The sequence below is a fragment of the Mesitornis unicolor genome, unplaced genomic scaffold, assembly GCF_000695765.1.
Source record: "Mesitornis unicolor isolate BGI_N332 unplaced genomic scaffold, ASM69576v1 scaffold31009, whole genome shotgun sequence".
NCBI lineage: Eukaryota > Metazoa > Chordata > Aves > Mesitornithiformes > Mesitornithidae > Mesitornis > Mesitornis unicolor.
The window spans coordinates 13,259-35,749 of record NW_010209909.1 but is presented as its reverse complement, the minus strand read 5'-3'; the positions used below and the strand labels follow the sequence as shown (position 1 = coordinate 35,749).

General features: G+C 34.1%; 1 protein-coding gene across 1 annotated transcript in view; it reads left to right on the top strand.

The window, feature by feature from the left end:
* The window catches only part of LOC104535546 (androglobin-like), a 38,657-nt gene that overhangs the window by 3,271 nt on the left and 12,895 nt on the right, over positions 1-22,491 (top strand). Inside the window, exons 4-10 of the mRNA XM_010193014.1 lie at positions 889-982; positions 3,627-3,761; positions 3,957-4,110; positions 9,928-10,115; positions 11,706-11,890; positions 17,898-18,097; positions 19,314-19,425. Of these exons, the coding sequence (XP_010191316.1) occupies positions 889-982; positions 3,627-3,761; positions 3,957-4,110; positions 9,928-10,115; positions 11,706-11,890; positions 17,898-18,097; positions 19,314-19,425 (1,068 nt within the window). The remainder of the gene's footprint in view (positions 1-888; positions 983-3,626; positions 3,762-3,956; positions 4,111-9,927; positions 10,116-11,705; positions 11,891-17,897; positions 18,098-19,313; positions 19,426-22,491) is intronic.

The window sequence follows — 22,491 nt, the reverse complement described above, 5'->3', positions numbered from 1 at the left end:
AGAAGCTTTTGAAGTTTAGATTTTAGATTTTTGTCATCTGAGTACTATGTGAGTATCTTAACTCTTTTCTTCCATTGTCTATCATGTCTTTCTGTATTTCAATACTCTGTAATCTTTAATTCTGGTATTTTGTTTAAGTGCTTTACTGTTGGTTGTGTTCCTTTTTTCAGTCATACTATTCTTCTCCTCCTTTCCGCCATTATCTATACCATTATCTATAATGTTTTTCTCACTTGTCATTACAGTAAAGTGTTATTACTCCCCCCTCTTTTTTTTTTAAGTTTTCCCCTTCCATTTATGTGATAAAGAACGATTTCAAATAACTTTAGTCTTGAAAAGTTGAACTTGTTGCCTAGTCTTCATGTGTATTCTGTGGACAGAAGTAGACATTTTGAGATGGCAAAACATCCTGTCATCTGAGATGTAGAAAACTTAGTTTTGATGTTGGGCTGAATTACCCACTGGAGCTGCTTAATTCTCTTCTTTTTAGCTACACAGATTACCTAGGCACATAACTACCTCTTCATAGTATCTGCAAATAAAAGCTGCTTGGAGGTAAACAGTGTATTCTACAAGGAAAGAGATCACCTCATATGACTACAACATGTTTCAGTGAAAAAACTGCAAACCAGAGAAAATATTGATCACATCATTTTTGCAGTTGTAGGAGTGCTGAAAAGTGCAAAGGTCATGATGAAGGGAATTTCCTCTGTCAAAGAAGAAATTAGTTTTCATCTCAGATGCCTGTAAAACTCCAAATAAAAACTAGTGATTCATAAGACAATTTACCTTTGTGAGTGACATTTTTCACAAGTATTTGGCAGGTATATATTTAGAACAATACAAAACTTAGATGACATATACATTTTCTAACTTTATTTTTTCCAGGTACTAAAGAAAATGCTAATGTCAAAGAAACCTTGCAAAAACTGTGGGCTGCAATTGAGTTAAATTTTGAAGAGTGTGCTGTAATGCTGTTAAGGTAATCATGTAATAAATTAAACTATTTTATTGTGGCCATGGAATTACCATAAATTGCTGGTTCACAAAGTAAATATGGGAAGAGCATTACTAGTTTTAAAATTACAAAACTGTTTTTTAAAATTACAGAAGTCTGTTGGAAGGAATTAGATGTTTTTAGTGAAGATACGTGATATGCTCTGCTTTATTCTGTGTACCATTCATGAGTAAAACTATAGCAAATCTATTCTTTAGGTATGTGTGTTACAGGTTGTTTCCTACAGCTTGAGCTGGAATATTACATTTCTCCTGAATTTCATTTTTTAATATCCTATAGGCTGTTTTGTAAGAATATATTTGATACTGAGTCCTTAATTAAACAGCTAACAAGTTAATTTAAAGAAGTATTTTGATTCATGCTATCTGTTAAGGACTCCTGGTTGATGTTAGGAAGGAGAGAACTATAATGTTTAATTGTACCACCGTTTACATCATCAGACAATTTATCTGTAACACATGAAGGAAAGTAGATGTTGTTCTAGGTTAGTGCTTTCCCTGATGCTCAATTACAGCTGTTGCAAAGATAGCTATTCTAATTTCAGCAGTGTTCCTTAATTCATCTGCAAACATGACACACTTTGTGGATCACATATTTTCATGAAGTCCTTCAAAAATCTCTCTACAAGTGTTTACACATCTGATCTAGCAGTAGATCAGTTCTGCCAGGGGTGAGTAGTAAGAACTGGCAAAAATTACTGGCTGCGGGTATAAATCCTCACTCCTTATAAACAGCAATTTGATGAACACTTCTTTGGGGTATAATTTTATTTCACTTTTTAGTGCCTCTAATTAGCATAATTGTATCTTGTAAAACCTTTTTATGCCAATCGGATCAGGACTTTGCAGGCACAGCCTTGTTCCAAATGTTAGACCTCAATTTTAAATTTGCAGCATCTCTAAATCAACAAAGATCAGATGTAGGTTTTAGTCTACCTCCAGATTTTTAAAACTTATAGGCCTGACTCTTAAGCATTGTCCCAGGGGATACATTCAAGTGTTTAAAATCATGCTAATGTAATTTTGGTTTTTGTTTGGTTTTTAGCTGACAGACTGTCATTTAATATAACAAGCTAACACCTTGGCCAATAAAGAAACACATAGGAATTTTGAAAGTTCTGTATTACGGTAAATGTCTTCCTATTCTCTAACCTCAGACTTACTGGAGGCCAGAAGCAGTACCATCGTACAACACAAACATCAGTTTAAAATGCCCTAAAACTTCTTGGTTTGTGCTAGGGCTGCCAGCTGCTTTTCATACACCTCATGTAATCTCATTTGTGTCCCTACTATGTTTTTCAATTAATTAAAAGTCTGAGGTTTCTGAGGGACTTTTGATGTAAAAAGTGTGTGTGCACTCTTTGTCAGTGGTGTAAGGAACCTTTGCAAAGCTTCATGGACTGAGATTTCAAACTGTTCTGTGATGTTTGCATCCACTCTGTGACTTACCTTAAAGAAAGTGAGTAGAGGTCAACTATTATCATTGCTAAAAACATGAATGTGGAGACATTTTTCTGTAATTTCAATTACTATCTAGGAATAACAGAACATCAAAGTAGCATTATCCAAATTTTGTGGATAAAACTTTTGCAGTTGAACAGTTTGAACGCATTCATATTTGACACAGAAAAAAAGGCATGTATCACTGAAAAGGACGTTGTGAGGTTTCTTTAGGCTGCCTCCTTTATATAAACTATATAAACCAAACTTTGAATTAGACCAATAGAAAGACAGTTTAAAAAAATATAAAAATACAGTGTTTACTTATTTCAGAAAGCAGGTAGTAAAAGAATAATGCCACACGGAGAGAGTGGCTGGGAGAAGGATATCCTCTACTTCACCTCTATGTAGGCACATTTTCATTCATAATATCCAGAGAAAATCACTGGAAGGAGCCAAAAGATGGAGTAAGACATTATATTTCTTTTGCCCTTCATCCTTCCCACCTGTTCACATAACAGTGAATTTTATATGCTGGTCTTCACATCGCATTGTCCAGAGGTATATAAATTTTTGATATGCATATGGTAAATAAAAAATCATGGTGTCAGCTAGATGCCAGCAAGATTAGCTCTAATTCTGTAGAACTACATAACACCTGAGAGCTTATTTGCCTCACAAATAACTTCTGAATTTACAGTCTTAGGTTCCTCCCCGTGTGAAAGTAATGTCTTTAATCCCATTTTAAATTTATTTGGTTTTGTTTTTATTGCTTTCTTGTTCCAAAAAGCTTTAAAGTGATAGCTTAATATAAGAAAATGGAAGTAATGCTGACTGATATTTATTTAAAAAAAATAAACTAAAATTTTGTAGCGACTATAACATTTTGGGATATCTGAAGCATTTGCACTTGTGGATAGACTGACTGATACAACTATTTGTATGTAAGTATTGGCCGTTACTGGCCATTAGCTCTAAAAGATCTGATCCCTACCTGATTTATTAGTTTTTAAGACTGAACAGCTACTAGAGGAACATTAGTAACACATTTCATATTATTTTACACTCATGCACAAAGGAATGTTCTTCATGTTTAGCATAAGTTAAAGTCAAGTTATATGTGCACTCCTGATTAGATTTTAATATTTATCTTCTTTTCTGCTTTCCAGAGAAATATTTAGAAGAAACTGTAAATCAATTGAGAAGTTTCCTTGCTATGAAGATGAGTGGTGTAAGATGTCTTTTGCTGACTATGCTGTAATGTATGCTGATCAGCCACCAAATATGTGGTTTGTGGTTTTCAGGTGAGTTTCATACAGCCCTATGCAGCTATTATGGGGAAGTAGTGCTGATACATTATGGGTTTTTATTAATCTGCTTTAAAAATGTAATTTTACATAAATCTGATTTCCTTAAATTCTAATGAATACTTCTACTTCATGTTACACATATACTTTTATTTGTGAAAATAACTTTAATATAATTTGATTTTTTTTTAGAGAAATATTTCATGTTCCAGAAGATATGCTTATAGTGCCAAAGGTGTATACCACTCTCCGTTCCTGTAGACTTCATGTCATTGATAACGACACACTTGAGGAAATGCCACATGTCTTTTTCAAAGTAGCACCTCATGTTTATCCCAAAAATAAGGTAAATGCTAAGAGTGGTTGTGAAAAGTATAATTTTAAAAATAATAATAACTTCCTATATTCTGTGGACATTGTCACCTACATCATAATGTTCTGCTTAGAAGTGCACCCTTATTTACAAGCATGTTTGAAAATAGACTATCATTTATCTGCTTCTGTGCACAGCCTTAATTTCCTTTGTTTTTTTTTTTACTGTCTCTAAACGGAGGAAAATAAAACATCCAAACAGTGGGAAATAATATATTATCATTATAAAACTGAATATCATTCAACTTCCCTGTGCTGTGCTACTCCATGACAATATGGTTACTGTAGATGCTTGGCCATCTGACAGACCAACCTTCAAGTGTCAGAGGCCAAACTAAGAATGAGGTTTGAATAGCCTTTTATAAGCTTACAATAATTAAATTAACATGCATCTTCAAGCTAAATACAGCTTTAGATATGTTTCCCCTCAAAGCCTGTATGTTACCTCAGAAGCATAAGTGTAAATTACCTCTAAAAAATAACTATATTGTTAAATAATTATCACAGCTTCCCATCCTCTTGCCTTTTCATCTTTAGGCTAAAAAGGCAGTTTGCTCAATCTTTCCTTGTAAGTTACTTGTCCTACACTCTTCATTAGTCTCTCCTCTGGACTCTTTTCAATGTTGTTTTTTTCCTTGTTTATCATGCACTGCACTGAGCACAGTAAACTTTGCACCAAGGATTAACTTATGGACATATCAATGATGATATGAAAGGAACAATTAGTGTACATGTCTTGTGGGCTTTACTTCCTGTATATCCAACTGTGATGCTTGTTCTATTTTGCAACACTACTGTTATTGACTCATGTACTTCTGTAACCCTAGGTGCTTTCCTGAATAATTGAATTCTGTAGTTTATTTCAGTGTATTTCACTACTGATTTTAATGCTATTTTTTTCAGACCATTTCCCTAGTTTAAAATAATTTTTAAATCCTTTTTTTCCTTCCTCTGAACTTACAGTCCTTCTTAGCTTTGTGATATCAACTAATTAAACATTCTCCCTTCTCCTCCCTTCTCTCCTACCTTTTCTCCTTCCTTCCCATAGCGTGCTTTCCTATTAAAATGGAAGCTCGATTGGTTTGACAGGACTTGTTTTATGTAGTTTTTTTGCTGTGTTGAGGGTGTAGCAAGAAGTTCGTTTTATTAGTTATTTCATGATGTTTTCAGACACTGGAATCATGCTAGCTGATAATTTTCTATATTTCACTGTCCACCTAAATACAAAGTTGCAGTTCTATAGTCTTCCAGTACCTTCCCTGTCCTCCATCAGTTACAAAACATCATTTAAAAGCTTTGTGATTGTTGTAAGTTGTATTTATTTACTCTTCAGACAGTTCAGAAGTTCATCAGAGCTAACTAACCCAAACTCTTAATTTATCTATGTAATCATTTACTACTACTTTTCCTAATCTGGCCTTCCTCTTACCTCTTTAATATTACCTCTAATATTAACTATTCTAGCCACATGTTCACAGTTGACCTTTTAATGAAGGCACGCTCACATTTTAGTCATTTCAGTCTTATCTGTCAATTACTAGGAATTGATGTCAGTTACAGTCTAACACTGTAGGAGCAGTTTCCTTTTCTTTCTTTTGTAACTTCCAATTTCACCAGACTTTTTTTTGCACTAGAATAAACATGCCTTATCTAGTGTTTATAGTGAATGTTAGCTGAACGTGACAGATAAGGACTGCTACTGCTGTAGGAATGTACTTAAAGAAGGAGGGTTGCAGACAAGCTCTTCAAGCTCTCCAAACTAATTTGGGATTCTCAGAGGGGTGTGGATTTCACCAGACAGGACAATTCAGTGTGGAACAACAGTGGCAAGTGGCAGGATTCAAAAGCAAATCTCCATGATGAACACTACTTACTGCTTTTCAGGAAAGTGGTGAGTTGTGGAAAGAACAATCACAACTTCAGATTTATTTCAGATCTTATCTCAGCATCTGTCCTGCTTAGCAGGATATGGCTGTCCAGTTCTGCCTTGTAAGGCAGGTTTTTCAATTCTTTGATTTTACTACTTCTTTCTCAGGCCTCCTCTCATTTAACATATTTTTCTTGAATAAAGATGTTCAGAATTATACACAATATTTCAAATAAGATCTTGCCAACACTTTGTGCTGTACAGTGGTTTTAATATTGGAAGTGCTTCTTTTGCTATGCACATAACCCACCTGGTACATGCCATAATTTTTTTTTTCATGGATATAGCACAGTAGCCTCAGTGATTCTGTCATTAACTAATGAAAATGACCCTTTTTATTTTCTTCTTGACCTTCCTTATTAAAGGAGTTCACACCTAAAGGAGGGCTTTTTGTTACTATTCTGGAGTGTTCAAGGCCAAGTTGGATGGGACTTTGAGCGACCTGGGACACCTGGGAGATGTCCCTGCCCATGACAGAGGGCTTGGAACTAGAAGATCTTTAAGTTCCCTTCTAACCCAAACCATTCTTTGATTCTCTAAACTCATGTCTTACATTTTATAATATTAAATATTATCAGTAAAGAGTGATTTTGGTTTAAGAGTGTTGAAGCAGAAGTGTGCAAGTACGCTGTGTTTTTCTACTTGTTCTCATTACTTTTCTTAATCACTGCTACTGAGTTTCTCAGTAAAAATATAACTTTATACTGTACAATTTATCTTGTGTTCTTCCTATCTATGAATGGTTCATTAATATTTCAGTGGATCTGCAAAAACTATTGAAAGCTTTATTGATGTTTTGACAAGACATTCTGCATTTATTATGAAATACAGAGTATAGTGGTATTATTTTAATCTGACTATTACCTTTCTTTTTTGTAAAAAATAGTCAATGGTGTAATACATCAAGCAAGAAATTATGCATTCTGCCTGAATTCCTAAATATCAATATTATAGTAGAAAACTTTTTTTTTTTTAGAATAAACATATCAGTTAATAGTTCTGCATCAAAACTATGAATTTGCAATTTACAACAGAGCTAAAAAGAAATTCTGTCAACAGATACTATTATTCTACTGCAGAGACTCTCCTGGAACAGATTAAAGTTCATTTAAGAGTGATTGACAGTAAAGATAAAATGTGCACAATAGTAATAATGTCTGACTTTTTTTCTGCAGACATTACAATTTAGAGAGAAACTAGGTACTTGCTTTACATTGTTTGGATTTTTTTCATTACACTTTCTTCTTCCATGGTAATTTTTTCTACTGCTGGATACAGTTGGTTAGTTTTTTTGAGTATTTTGTTGGTTTGGGGGTTTTGTGCCTTTTTTTTTTATTTTTGCTGTCTTTATTATTCACAATTCTTTTGAAATGATTGTAGAAAAGGCTACAGATAAGCATTCCTCAAGTTCAGCTGACCAGCAAAGATAAGAGTTTAAGAAATCATCACTAACACCATATTTAGTCTAGACAATGCAAGTCTATTTGAGCAAGGACACTCATCGGTATTTGTCTTGACTAGTCATAGAAGGACATAAAGAAATTATCTTATTTTACCAAAAACTTAGTTTAGGTGGTTTATTAGAAAAGAGCCCTTTCTGATTCTAGGGAGAGTCAATTGTAAAAAGATATCTAAGTAGGTAATAAAACCTCTTAAAAGCTTTTAAGAAAGAGACAAAAATCTGATGGGGTTGTCTAGATCTATTTGCTTATTTCTCAGTAGTGACAAACTCAGTGTTCCTACCAAATGCGAAATTCAGTTGTTGTGCTTTCTAATTGCTTATAATAATCAGAAAGTGCCCACTCAAGCATTTTTTTTAATCTTAAATCTAAATTTTCTGCATATTTATTGTGAACATTAAGACTGTAGAACCTTGTCTTTCTAAAAAGGTATACAACAGAAACTGTTTTTCTCATACACAACATGCTGTCAGAAAGCACTTGAATATCTAGCTAAATCCCTCTCAGGTTCCAAGTGTACTTGTTAAGAACATATTTACTGATATGCTTAACTACATATTAAATAAATGAGTTCTCCTGAATCATGGCTTTGAATGGTTGCTATTACATTGTAGTGATTAAAGGGTATAAAGTGCCTTACCGTTACAATTGCACATATTGGAATTGTGAATTATTTCCTTTACTTTAATTCTAAATATCCAGTAGTCTTGAAGTCACAACCCTGCATTATTGGATAGTCCTGAAATCACAACCCTATTTATTATAAGAATTTTTCAACAAAGCTTTCTTACTGGAAGATACTGATTTCTTTTAACTGAAATTTAGCAGGATACTGCCAAGAAAGAAAACCTTTCAAAGAGATTTCATCTGGACTATTTCTTGGGTGGAACATGAAATTTTAATGTTTGAAATAGCAGGCTGGTAGGGCTAGCTTAGAGAATTTGGAGAAGGGACTTAATCCTGAGTTCTCTTGCTACATTGCAACTGGCCATTGCACTCCTTATATCCGTTTTTCCTGCCCCTGCCTTCAAATGTGCCTAATCACATTCATACTGCCTCCTTTTTTTTCAAATAGAAAATAAAATCAAACTTTGAAATCTTTTAAACTATATTCTGGTTTCCCATATTCCTCTTCTCAGAACTCATAATGAGCAGATAAATCTGCATTAGGCTTATTAATTGTGTATTGCATTTTTTATCATTTTTTTTTATTTTTCAACATCTTCATAAAAGTAAGATTAATATCCTGACATTTAATGCTATACTTGCAATGACATTATTAAAAATAGGGGCAATGTTAATTTAACCTCAGATTTAAAGAGAGAATTAATCTGTAAATTTCCACACAGAAAATTACATTCACCCATACTTTCACACTGCCTACAGCATAAAAGGGGTGTTTTTAAATCTCTGGTTCATCACTGAATGCAGTAATTTTCATGTTTACATTTTGTCTTTCTCTAATTTTGCCTTCAAATGCATGATGACTGTTAGCTTTTGCTAAATTTCTTGTGTGTGAATTGCCACAATATTAGTTTCCTTATCTTCAGCTGTGGTCACCTTTGGAGTTAAAAGTATCAACAATAACAAAATTGTTGCACAGTTTTCAAATCTATCAACACTTTAGAATACACATCTTTCTTACATCTGGCATAGAGGTGAGATGTTTCCCAGCAATGGCAGAGTATAAGTTTGATGTGGTTGTCTCAGATCTTGGAGCGAAAGTTCTTTGCTTATGCAGTCTTTTACTCTTTCTTCATTATATCTACTACTACATTTGCTACTACTGTCACCACCACCACATATAGCTCTGGTCAGATATAAAGAGGGGAAAAAGTATTTCATAGCAAATGAAAATAATTTGATTGATACTACTGCTACTGGTTTTACAAGAAAAAGAATGGTAACATTACAGAACCCCGAGGTGTGTATATATATGTTTTATCTAAGAGCTCTTTGCATAGTCATATGATGTACAAAAAAAGAAAATTTATTAAACTTGTGTATCTGAATAGGTGAAAAAAAGAAATAAAAATTTAAGTCTCCCCACCTGCAAAATTAACTTATTAACTTACCATTTTGACCTTATTAAACAACTTAGAATCATCAAATTATTTGGTTAGAAAGTGACCTCAGGAGTTTGAACCTGCTTCTAAAAATATCTACCAGCTTTGAAGTCAGATGAGATTGGATTTGACTTGCTGTGTAACTTTTTGTTAATTGTAATTCTTGTAATAAGAGATGCTGCATAAGACTATAACAGAACTATAAGATTCTTGCTTATGAAGGCCATCTTATCATATTAAAAAGTGTAACATGGACAAAAAGTGTCTTGCATATAGTCTCAGAGTGCATTTTGAGTAGTTTCATTTCCAAGTAAAAATAATTTGTTTTCTTCTTTCAGAAAGGATACACATTTATGGCTGAAGCACATACTGGTGACCTACCTGTGGCAGCTGGAAGATGGAGGCTTCGGCTCATCGGTTCTCATAGTCCACTCCCATTTCTCTCTCGTGAGGCTGTAAATAATGTCTATTCTACTAAAGAAATTAGAGAGTTTTACATACCCAATGACCAGCATGTAATGTTCAGGTAAACATTCACGAGTGATTAAATTCTTCTTTTTATATGGACCACCCTTGACTGAATTGTTCTTTCCTCTTTCTTATAAAGGCAGGGTATTAAGGCAAATAGCTACATTTTAGGAGACATCAATGTGCAATACCAAATTTAACATTTCATTTGTGAAAGTGTTATTTTCTGAAATATTGCCACTGCTTAATGAAGAACAGGCATGAAGTACACAGACTATAACTTTAAAATAATAGTAACATTTGTAATATTTTGTAATATTTTGTATTTCTGTAAGCTCAATCTTGAAATTTTATCCATATGTCAATTACTGAAATTCCATAGTAATTGTGGGGATTAAATATGTATTAAAATCAAGATTTTGTAGGTAGGGAGACTTAAATTTTTATATATTTTTTCAGTTATTCAGATAAAGCTTTAAATAATACAGAAATACAACATCTTTTCTGATACATCAGACAATTTCCCTCTTACCGTGTTGGCAGAAAAATGAATATAAATTTCATTTTAGCATGCTGATTCTTTTAGGAAAACATATTTAATAAATGTGATTATTTAATTTTTATTAATCTTTTTAATTCATTAAGTTAATTAAAATCAGTTTATTCTGGCTAAGTTTGCATTCAGAACTTACCCTGACTAAATCATTCTACTTAAGTTTTTACACAAAGGACTACACACTGCACTAAAACAGGGCTTGTGCTTAGCGCTGATTACATACACGTATTTCGAAGGTTAATTCTAGAACATTTTGCTTGGATTCCTGACAATTTGTATCAATATTTGAAACCAATGGGTTTTTCTTGGGATAAGAGTCTATTCAACAGAAGGAATCAGTTTTACTACATATGAAGAAAGCATGTAATGGAAATATAACAAATGCACTCATATTCTGTAAACTCTCTCTTTTGATGAGTTCTTCTACTTTTTTTTCTCTGATATTACCAATCTTTTAAATATATATATATATATATTATATATTTTTGGCTGCTGAAATCAGGGTGACAGAGTTTTTGTTTGGTGGTGATGTTTTCTTGCTTGCTTGCTGAGTTTAGTCTAACAATTTAAATTTATGGACAAAAAGCCATTCATATATAAAGTTATGAGTCACAACAAAAATATTATTTAAATTTCATCCTAAGACTATAGTTACACAGTCCTTTAAGGTGACCAGAGTAGCAGCAGCTATCAAATGAGATAACTCTGCCTTTTTGAAAGCAAATCTTTTTCTTTACTTTTGCTCAGTTACTTTTTAATTAAAACAGTTCCCTAATTTGGCTAACCATGTTTTTCAACATGTAGTAGTAAAGCAGGAGGGAAAAATTTGTATCTTGGCATTTGATAAGGCAATGAAAAAAGAAATAGCAAGACCACCCCTTTTTTTTTCAGCAGCACTTACTTTGATTATGGATTCACTGCACTAAATTTCACTACAAGAGGCTTAGCCCACAGGATTTCGGTAAAAACTTGACTACAAACTCAATTTTAAGTGTTTTCTTCCAGGTCAGCACAATGTTTAGGTCCTCTCCTAAAAAAAGAATGATCTGATATAGTTGATTATATTGCTATATTTTTTTCCTTCCTCTTTAGGTATGCAGTAAAAGTCACAGCATCACATATTGCTACAGTGCAGGTACAAACCTCTATATCAGATGTGTTCCTTAAACTACAAGTCCTAGATAATGAGGAAGAAATAGTGAGTGTCACTGGAAAGGGCCATGCAGTCATCCCTGCTTTTAATTTCTTGAGTAATGAAACGCTTTCAAGTTCCCACTGTAAGTACCGTATTTTGTGTTTGATAATTGTATTCACTGATGGATATACATTCTTACAGTAAATTTAGATAATCAAAGAATATTGTTTTTTCCTGCTTTTTTCCATGAATCCCTTATTTCCTTGTGATTGAGTGAAGTCAGCTACAATGAACAGGATTCCTTGGTCCTCAGCAGTGAGGAAAGGCACTGAAAGGGTTGATTGAAATCACGTGTCCAGCCTTATTTTCTTCCTCTGTCTTTTGGTCTTGTTTCATAACTAAGTAAATAGTTTTCTGGATTATTGAAGTAGCTTCTCAGTTCTGAAAATTTTTATGCATTTGTCCTTAAGAATTGAAATATGTTTTATTTTCAAGATCTTGCCTTTATTTGTTTGATCCTAACGTTTAAAATTTTTGGCTGTTAGGAAACTGATGCTCAGACATGTTAGATAATTCACAGATTACACCAAGCCTTATGGCTTAAATGCATCATCCTGAACATCACTCCTTTTAGTAGAAGCACATGTTTTACTGACTTCTTATCCACCACAAGCCCCAGAGTACAAGGCAAAAAACTCTTGAATAAATGATATAGTATTTATCCATGATAAAAACTGGCTATTTTTGACTCTACCTCTGCTACAGTTTCACAATGGTATTCATGGAAATAGAAGACACTGAAGGAAGACCTTGCCCTAGACTTGCAAAGTTGGCATAAATGCCCATTATACTATTATACTATTGTCAATTCTTTATGATAGCAACTGAAATATTAAGAAAAACTTACACTTTATGGGAACACATAAATTTAAACAAAATTTCCTTTGAGACAGATTTATTTGAAAGTTACAGCAAATATCTCATTATATATATCATCCTTGGGGATAATCAAAATTCAACTGGACATGGCTGTAAGCAACCTGCCCCAGCTGACCCTTCTTTTAGCAATGGGATTGAATCAAATGATCTCCAGAGGTATCTTTCAGCCTCTGCCAGGACCAGTCAGCCTCTCGTGATCCTGTGATATCATTTAGTAGTTTTGGCATATGGGGGTTTTTTTTCTTAATGATACACAAATAATCCAGTTTCCTTGAATGTGCTGTCCAACTAGGAAATACTCATTTAGAACCAGAGTTAATAAAGAGAGCCTTCAGGTTAGGCTTGTAGCAATGCTTAGCCGTCACTCCCTTCTAATGTAGTGAGATAACCTCCTGCATAATTTAGAGGGCAGAGTTAAGTTATCCAGGCGTCCTCTTTCATATTTCACTTCCAGGCTTGCAGGAGTTAGAGTACTCAGTACTCAGTGCCAAACCCAGTACTCAAGAGATTACCATCAGGCAATATTAGCTATTTGCTACTAGCATTTTTATTGTTTGAGAAAACTGGGTCTGGGCCGCAAAAGAAGCTAAAACAAAACTGGAATGAAGATTTTGTCATCTGAAAGTATGCTCAGCCAGTTGATTGACATTTGATTTTGAAGTGCTGTTTAATTTTACCGTTCAGAAGCAAAAAATGCAGTTAAATGAGGTACATAATTCTTAGGCATATTTTCAACAGTTGTTCCTGTAGTGCGCAGGTAATTTTTAACAATAACTAAGTACCACATATTTGCTTCTGCTACACTTCTTATATGTAATAGATTTAAGATGCTACTGCCATGCTATCTTAACTTCTTTCATATATTTTATTTCCCTGTTTTCTATACACTTCACCACTTAATCAAGCTATTTCCATTTTATTTGTAAGATCATATACTATTGTGAATTTTTCACTATATTTATGGGTTTCATTTTGAAAATTACATTCTCCATAAGCATTACAAGTTTGCTTAAATAAAGCAGTTGTTTATAAGCAGTTTATAAACAAGTCAGCTACTGTACTCTCCATGGACATCATTATACATCAATGTTGTAAGATATTAAAGCCTCCAGTCTCTTTATGAAGACATTTAAACAATACATCTTCTGTAAATCAATCAGTTTCTGCCTCTTTGAGTGTATTCAGAACCTGAGGCAAAGATAGATTGTTCAAATACTGGATTATTGCTTCACTAAAGCCCAAAATAGCATCATATTTCTTGTGCTCACCTCCACTATTTCAAACTGTGTACTTTTCTAATGTGATCCTATAGAAAAATAATTTATATAAATTTCCAATGTTGTGTGCAAAATAGAACTAATTTGATAATGTTCATGAAACGTCCTGATTTCTGTCTTAAACGCCCCTTGTTATTACCAGAAATGTGAAATTAAATACTACAGAGACTGTGCTCTTGAAGTGTAATTCATCAGATAACAATGTTGTGGTTTTAAAGGAAGTCATGGAAAAGCTGTCATGATTCTGTCTGAGTTACCAAGATAATCAATAGCTATTTTCAGTTACTGGTTTTGAAATGTGGGAATGGATTAGTAAACTTAATAGTAGACTGGTGGAAATACAAGCAGGAAAGCTATAAAATAGCTCAGGTTAGGGTCAGCATCACAATATTTGAAATATATTGCCAAGTTAGCCTCAGTAAAGAGTAAGAGAAAGTTTCTTTCAGGAAACTGTCTTGTTGGCAAAGATCAAAGTCTGAAGACTGATGTAGGTTAAAAGGCACAATCAGGTGAAAGAGAAATGAGTTCAAACAGATGCTGAGAGGGAGAAGATGGGGCAGGATAACTAAGAGGGACATTTTGTGTTTGCCAGACTAGCAGGGGACATAGGTGAGAAGAACTTTACAAAATATCCTCTGAAATCAGACACACACATTAAGCTTCTATCTCTTATGTGCTGTGATACAAATAATTTCTGCTAATTTAAAAATATTTTTCCATTGTGATTCTTTCAATGAATTATTTGTTATATTAACATGATTGAAAATAGGAAGGTTGTCGTATCAGGTTCTTATTCAGCAGTGGATCTTACAAAGAAGTGTTACAATTTTAGCCTGTATTTGAAGGTGGAATGCATATTCTGATGTCATTTAAGTATGTGAGTATGTGAGCAAATAGAAAGCTGTAATTTGGTAGAAACAGCTGTGAAGCTGTTACTGTTAGCTGTTTGGTTGGTTTTTTTACTATTACTATTATTTTTACAATACTAGACCAAATGGCCTTAATGTTGAAGTTCTTTTCCTATATATCACTGTATCCTGTATATCATAGATAACATTTTGTATGTGTTCCAAATCTTTCAGAGCATCCAACCTAAATTAAAAGATTATGAAATATACTCAGTATAACCAATATGACAGTATCATATTACCCAACCTGTGTCTGTAGGTGCAATTTATGGCATTGTAAAAGCATGTTTCTTTGCTGTTGTCAAAAGTGTTAGGAAATTATGTCCTTTACAATAACAATACAGGAAGCTCTATACTGATGCCAGGTTCACATGGGCATTTGTTGTCACTCAATGCAACAAGATACATACTGTCAGAATTTAGTTGTTCTCTACAAAAGTGTGTTTTCATAGAATAGGAATAATCAGAAACCATTGCTATACCACCAGCACCAAACTTTTGAGACCTATTCAATATCACACGTTAGCCTTTTATAGAATTGATTGCTGCATTGCCAGAAGTACTCTTAAATGATGTTATAGTGCAAGCATCACCAAAAATTATCCCCCTTTCCCACTTACAACCTGTTAATTCATCTCCAGTCGCAGCTATTTTATAAATGTCTTTTATAGCTCAAAAACTACACTAAACCAATTGATTTTGAATATAATTAACTCTTCTGACATGTAGCAGATGACTTGGACCTTGAAAATTCACTTGCCATTGAAGGAGTTACATATGCATATTTTGCAAGCCTAACTCATTTTGTTGTTACAAGCACAGCAGTCCTGTAAGCACAGACTGTGAATGCTCATCATCCTTCTATTTTCCATTGTAGCAGCCTGATACAATCCAATCTCAAAGAATCAAAATCTCATTCAGACATTTGTTTGAATCTGGCACCAAGGCAGGTAGGAGTTTCTTCTAGTCAGAGTTTGGCTTATAAAAGCCAAGACTGAATATTTATGTGCATAGCAAGAAAAGTAATTTGGTGTCACAGCACCACCTGGTGACAATTGCTATTATTTTTAATGTGTGTGCATTTTTGGGAACTTTACTAAGTTATCTTTCCAGCACGGAAAGCAGAATTAGTCTTATGGAAAATTCCACGATTCTGAGTAGGGTTATCTTAATGGCAGGATTGTCCCCTGAGCAAATCATTATAGAATTTTTCAATACTTAAGCTCTTCAGATTTAGGAAGAGAAGAGATTTTGAGAGAAGTTGAGGATCGTGAGACATTCATGAAAGCTAATTGCAGCCTAAGGAATTCAACCTCCCTTGAAATCCACCTACCTTGATAGGTAGAGGTAGGCTCCTTCAGAGGGCAGTGCACAGCTCCTAAGGCCCAGACACCAGACCTCCTGGAGAGGAGCTTACCTTGGTTGTCTACAAGAGGGAGTACATTTAGTTGGCCTCCCTGCTTTAAAGCTCCCTTTTTTGTAAATTATTTGCACTGTCCCTTGATAACAGTGCTCAGGCAGGCATTGAAGATCCTTCCTGACTAGAAAATTACATGCAAATATTGTAAATGGTACCCTAAAGGCAAGTTACTTGATTGGGAAATGTTTATATGTAGAGTTATTCTTCCATTTGGATTTCAAATTGTTTCTTTGCAGCAGGTTTTCACACAGATGTAAAAGAACATGCAAGATTCTGGTCTCTGGATAATGTTTCTTCTTCAGCCAAATGCACCTCTATTGATTTAAACCTCATGATTTTGGTTCTCTTTGATTAAAGACTTGATAATCTAACCACTATGAGTTATGTCTCCTTTCACCTTCATAGCATGGGAAGCTAACTGATACTCAGCAGGTTCTATTTAAGTGGGAAACTGTTCCACAGTTACAGGCTTGCTTAGGCATATCTCTTCCAAAGCAACACTCATGGAGTTGCATTACTTTAAAAGTAATTACTTTAAAAGATCAGAAGAAACCAATTATTGTCTTCATTCAAGTTTCTCTCACAGAGCTCCTTACCACAGGGACAGCAAGGGGGATAAGCTTAGGTGCTAAAGATTCTGAATATCATACAGAACAACAACTCATATCTTGCAATTAGAAGTTGGAGACATCTTTAAGAAAGCTTCTCTGCAAGGTCTTGTTTTCATTTCCTGACTTACACTGATTTTCTTAGGAAAAAGGAAGTACTGCCTTATGCAAAGGACAGATGTGACAGCAAGTCTGTGGTGTTTGACTTCCACAAGAAATAATATTTCCTGCCTCCCTTTGAGTTTCTAATGGCAAACTTAAGCATTTGTTTGGCGCTTATACACTGAAACATCACCAGTAAATTTTGCTGAATCTAATAGTCCTGTCAACCCCTGTGAACTTCCCTGGATGTTTTGACAACACATATGAAACTGTACATTTTTCTTTGAAAGTGTTGCAATGCTGCAGTATCATCCTTTGCTTCTACAATAAACATTGGGAAGAGTAAAGCCTTCTGTCCTCAGTGAAGTCAAAAAGCTATATATTTCCTAGTTGGTGGTCCAGCTATTGTTAGTGTAACACAGGTGAAGCTGCTTCCCAAGAGGTGTTATTTTTGCCCTTATTCAGTTTTCTTTGAAATGTTCCCCTTTAGAATTCTCTTCCCTTTCTCTGTAGACATTCAGGCAAGACAATGTCATAGATTTCTGTGGCATTAGAAATAAACACAAGTTTACGTTTTCTGGATTAATACTTGTGTTACGGCCCTTCTGTAAAAAAAAAATTATATGCTTTATAAACAGTAACAAGTTGTATATACATTATTTCAAATTTCTTATTATTTACTTTGAAGAGGTTTGTGATTTGCATGCAGTATGGAATCAGGATAGTATTTGGAATAGGCATAATTTTAACTGGAACCTTGTGACCATGATACAGCATGAGAAAATTGACTATAATGATTTTTTTCTCATTGTTTCTGGGGGCATCTCTTTACCTCATATCAATAATTCATAGTATTTCTGGAAATTATTGCTGACATTTTTTAATCATCTTACAGCAAGCAAAACCCAGATTCTTCAAAGCAATACAAAGAAGGATCCAGAAATTGGAGGATCAAAAAAAAAAAGTCAAATTTTATCTTCAAAGGACTTCAAAACTTATTTCAAGCCAGGACCTGTACGACAAGGTCCACCTATATTTGAAGATGAATCTTCCCTCTTGGAAAACTTTCAAAATAATGATAGAAGTCCGCAACAAGTAAGAGATTCCAAATAACTGGGATATGGGAAACAAACTAACAAACCAACCTAAAACCAAACCAAACCACACACAAAAAAAATTAAACAAAATGAAAGGGTGTCGATAATTCTTTTCATCCATATGGAGATCTGATATCTTGAGGCAAACACAAGGAATCCAAAATTAAGATTGTTGGTATCTTCTGAATGAGGCTATAGAGAAAGGATAATGTACATATATGAATAACCAAGTAACAAATTTTTATTTTTTTTTTTTCAAATCAAGGTGACATATTCAATCTTTAAATGTTCTTCTTTTGCCAAATCAAATTTAAGTATAGCATAACTTTCTGCAAAAGGCCAAAAACTGCCAGTAATGAAGTTAAAATTCTGATGCTTCAATGTGAGTTTTCTTTGAAATATGATGTAAAAGAAGGCAATTTTAAATAGTTTTAATAGAGAAACAGCTATTGCCAGTCAGCTGAAAGCTTTAGTAACACACACACAATAGCCGCTACTTGAATTTCTCAGAGGGATGTCAAAAACATGGATTTTTCTTGACTTCAGCAGTATTATTTGTCTATCTTGGAAAAATAATATTTATTTTTTAAACCAGTTCTTTCTTCTCTTTTTCCAAGTGTTTCTCTACTGTGATTTTTCCTGATAATTGAATTATATTGCAACAAATTATTAAAACCAAGAAATATTGAGAAATAAACTCCAGAATTGTTCCTTTGACTCAGAAGTGGCATTAGAATTTGGAAAACAGTTTTTAAAAGAATAATTTCCTGTTTAGTGTAGACTATGTTTAAACTAACCCACTGACCCTGTCACCTCAAAGTAAGATATTTTTGAGTGCTGGTATTAGGGCTCAAAGCCCTGTAGTAGGTCTTAAAATCAAAGACAAAAGTCTTTGTTTTAGCATATGGCATACATAGGAAATTTACATGGAAATCTTAAAGGAATGTAGCTCCTTATTGTATAACCCAGTTTTTTTTCACTTGATAAACACATGGATAATTGTTTAATTTCACAGTAATTAAAATAAAATCTGTGGAAGTAACACTAATTTTTTAAGCTTCTTGTGACTACCGTAATGTTCAAGCTTGTAAATTAATTATGTGTGTTATTTGCTGAGTTCAATAGCTGGCATTTTACTAACCTACAGGACTTTTGAATGCTTACTGTAATTGTTATGTCTTCAGCATGTTAACATACTGCATTTTCTTCCACAGTCTCACAAGTTTATCATACAAGCATTGGTGTTGTATAATAGCTGGCCACTTACTGAGAGTCAGTCTCTGTTTGTTCAGGAACTGAAAGAAATAGAGAAAAATGAAATGAAAGGTAGGTCAATCCTAGTATGTATTTAGTCAAATGCATCATGTTACTGATTTTAAAAAAATGTTATATTGCTACAAGCCAAGACCATATGACATATTTTCTTGTAGTCACTGCCTGAGTGAAATAATTAAGCAATAAAGGTCTTTGTTCTGTGGTTCATAGAAGTGAAGTTTGATTGCACAATTCTATACATACAGTTCACAAGTTATAAAGAAATCAGAGAATACTCTGCAAAACCGACTTGAGCTCTTAGGGCTTAACTTTAGGTAGGGATCTGTAACAGTTGTAGAAGTGTGACTGCTTCTACAGTCAGAGAGACCGATAAAGTACATACAAACACAGAAGTTCTACTGAAACTAGAGAAACATACCCACTGATAATTTAAGAAAATGCACTGACAAGGGGAAAAAATTAAAGCCTGTTTTGGGAGTGTATTACTTCTATACTGCTAGAAGAAGAATTTAAGCAGGAGACAAAACTAGGAAAGGTCCCAAGGACAGGCTGTGTATTGAAGCCAGGAAGGAGACAGAGAAATTACAGACGCTTTTCTTTCTTATTTTTTTCCAAATTCTCTTAGCATTTCTTGTTAAGGGACAGGGAAAAAACCTAACACGTATTATAAGCAGTTAGAATACTAGTCAGTATCCTTGAACTTAGATAAAATGTCTCATATTTGCTTCTCCTTTTACCCCTGGGGCTGACAAAGAATGATTTAGATCTTAATTGTGTTGGAGGAAAATTTATCATGCTGGATCCAACAGACCGAGAGAGGCAAGACTGCTTCCACTCCACATCCAACCATTAGCAAGGCTGAAGATGTAGTCCCAGCAGACACATGCACACAGAACACACAAGAACGCTATGTACATACATATATACATTGCCAGCCACACAGATTACAGACACTCAGAGCACTCACACAAATACAAACACCAATGGCCTTATCCTACTTCCCTCTCTGGCTGGACAGAATGGAAGTCCACTAGAGAGACTCTATAGATATAAATATATATATATAGGTGGATCCTTCTAGCAGCTAGACTTAAGACACCTCGTCCGCCCAGTAGCTGGTCCTTGGACCCCATATGAGCTCCTGCAGCTGCAGACCCACTCTAGCTGCCAGTCTTCACACATGCACACATACACATGCACCCCTGTGGCTGACTCATCTGTGCTCCCACCCCTAGACTCCTGCAGAACCTAAAATGTTACTTTCCACCATTCACTCAATTACTCAATTTTAAAAATATGAAATAAGAAGAAATTACTTGCATTATCCTTCCTCATATATATACACTTGCTAATACCCATATATTTTCTTAGGAAGATTAGATCTTCATTTATTAGTGCTATTTCACATCTTACTCTGGTTACATATTTATTTTTAAATGTCTGGTCTTTTTTTTTTTTTTTTTTTTTTTCAATTTCTAGTACCCTGGACTGAAGTTAGATTCATCAGCAGTAATTGCTGCCATATATTATTTCATTTCTTGCTTTTAAGATGAGTGCGACTTTTGAGATTTTTGCAGTCTTTTTTCAGCTAGTGTTACAGAACTTTACAAATATGTACCTTGTTGGTTTATTGTACTCCCGAGTCAGTTCTAGTAATATATGAGGAGCTATGCCATGTAGCCTTACGGGCTCCTACACAGCTTTTTTAGTGGTTATTTCACCTGCTTTTTGTTTGTTGCATTCTTCACTAAATCAACTTTTCTTCCTAGATAACTCTACTTATTCTCCTCGTTTTACCTTTAATGGTAGACCGCTTCTTACAATAGACATACTATTACCTTGTCATATCCTTCTGAGTCAGCTACATATTAACAGCTTGCTTGTAACACACCAGTCATGCTACTGGCGTGTATCCTTTCATACAGCTGTCACCGTGAGCTGTAAAACTGCAGGTCAAAGGAGGTCACTTTAAGTTAACACATTATTACAGTCATTAACACAATATTATTACAGTTATTAATACAATAAGTTTCTTCACTAATTCTCAACTGTCATTACTGAAGCCTGTCAATGTCATGAGTATGCTTATGTTTAGATCAAGGTAGCAATATTCCAGTTCATAGCTTCCCTTCTCCATGTTAACTGATGCTTTGACCCATGTGCAGTCAGTCATACTCAAGCCACAGTCAGTGTTAACAACATTTCTCTTAGGATGCTTTTTACATGTTGTGATTTCTGTCTCCCCTCATAATTGCTGCCTTTCAAAGTAACCCAAATCCATTTCACAGTTCATATTAATGGAGTGTTTCTGTTTATACAAAGATACCAACAGATTGCTCAGGCTACCAAGAGAGATCAAAACCAACACAAATCATAAACACCAACACTTACTGTATTTACTACTTAGCATTTATTTTAGGTACCCCTATTAGCAGCAATATTTATCTAGAGTGCTTACTATAAGTAAGTACTTCGGAAAAACCAACATTTAATCTCTGAATATTTTTCTGATTGTGAGCTAATCTTAATGCACTTTGAAAACTGAGCTTTACCATTTAAAGCTGCCAGCACTAGTTATTAAGCACACAATTCACGCAATAGCAATGCTGGTGTGTAACCAAAAAAGGCATCATCTCACCCTGTGAATTTTAAGAAAGCTGCAGTGAACCACATAGAAAAATCCTGCAACAATTTTCACTATTTCACACATCACTTTTTCATGTAAGACAACAGTGCCATCTGGAGTTAGTTTTGTATTAAAGCTAATTTATCATGGCAAAAGCATATTTCAGCTTTGTATTAGCATTTACTAAAGTCTTTTAAACTAGTCTCCCTTTAAATGAAGAGGCATACTATTATACTATCGATATTCACCAGCATGATAAATATTTATTAAGAATTTTTTTGGAGAAAATAAGTTCTCTGGCATACAGATGCTATGATAATTTTGTAATTTTTATTTGTTGATGTTTATTATTCTTCCCTTTCTTCAAAATCCTTAATGGTGCAGTTTGACAGTATTGTAAACAGATCTATGTTAGCAAAATTATTTCATTAATAATACTTAGTCGTATTTATTAGATAGATATGTCATTAAATGCTTTATTAAAGAGCACA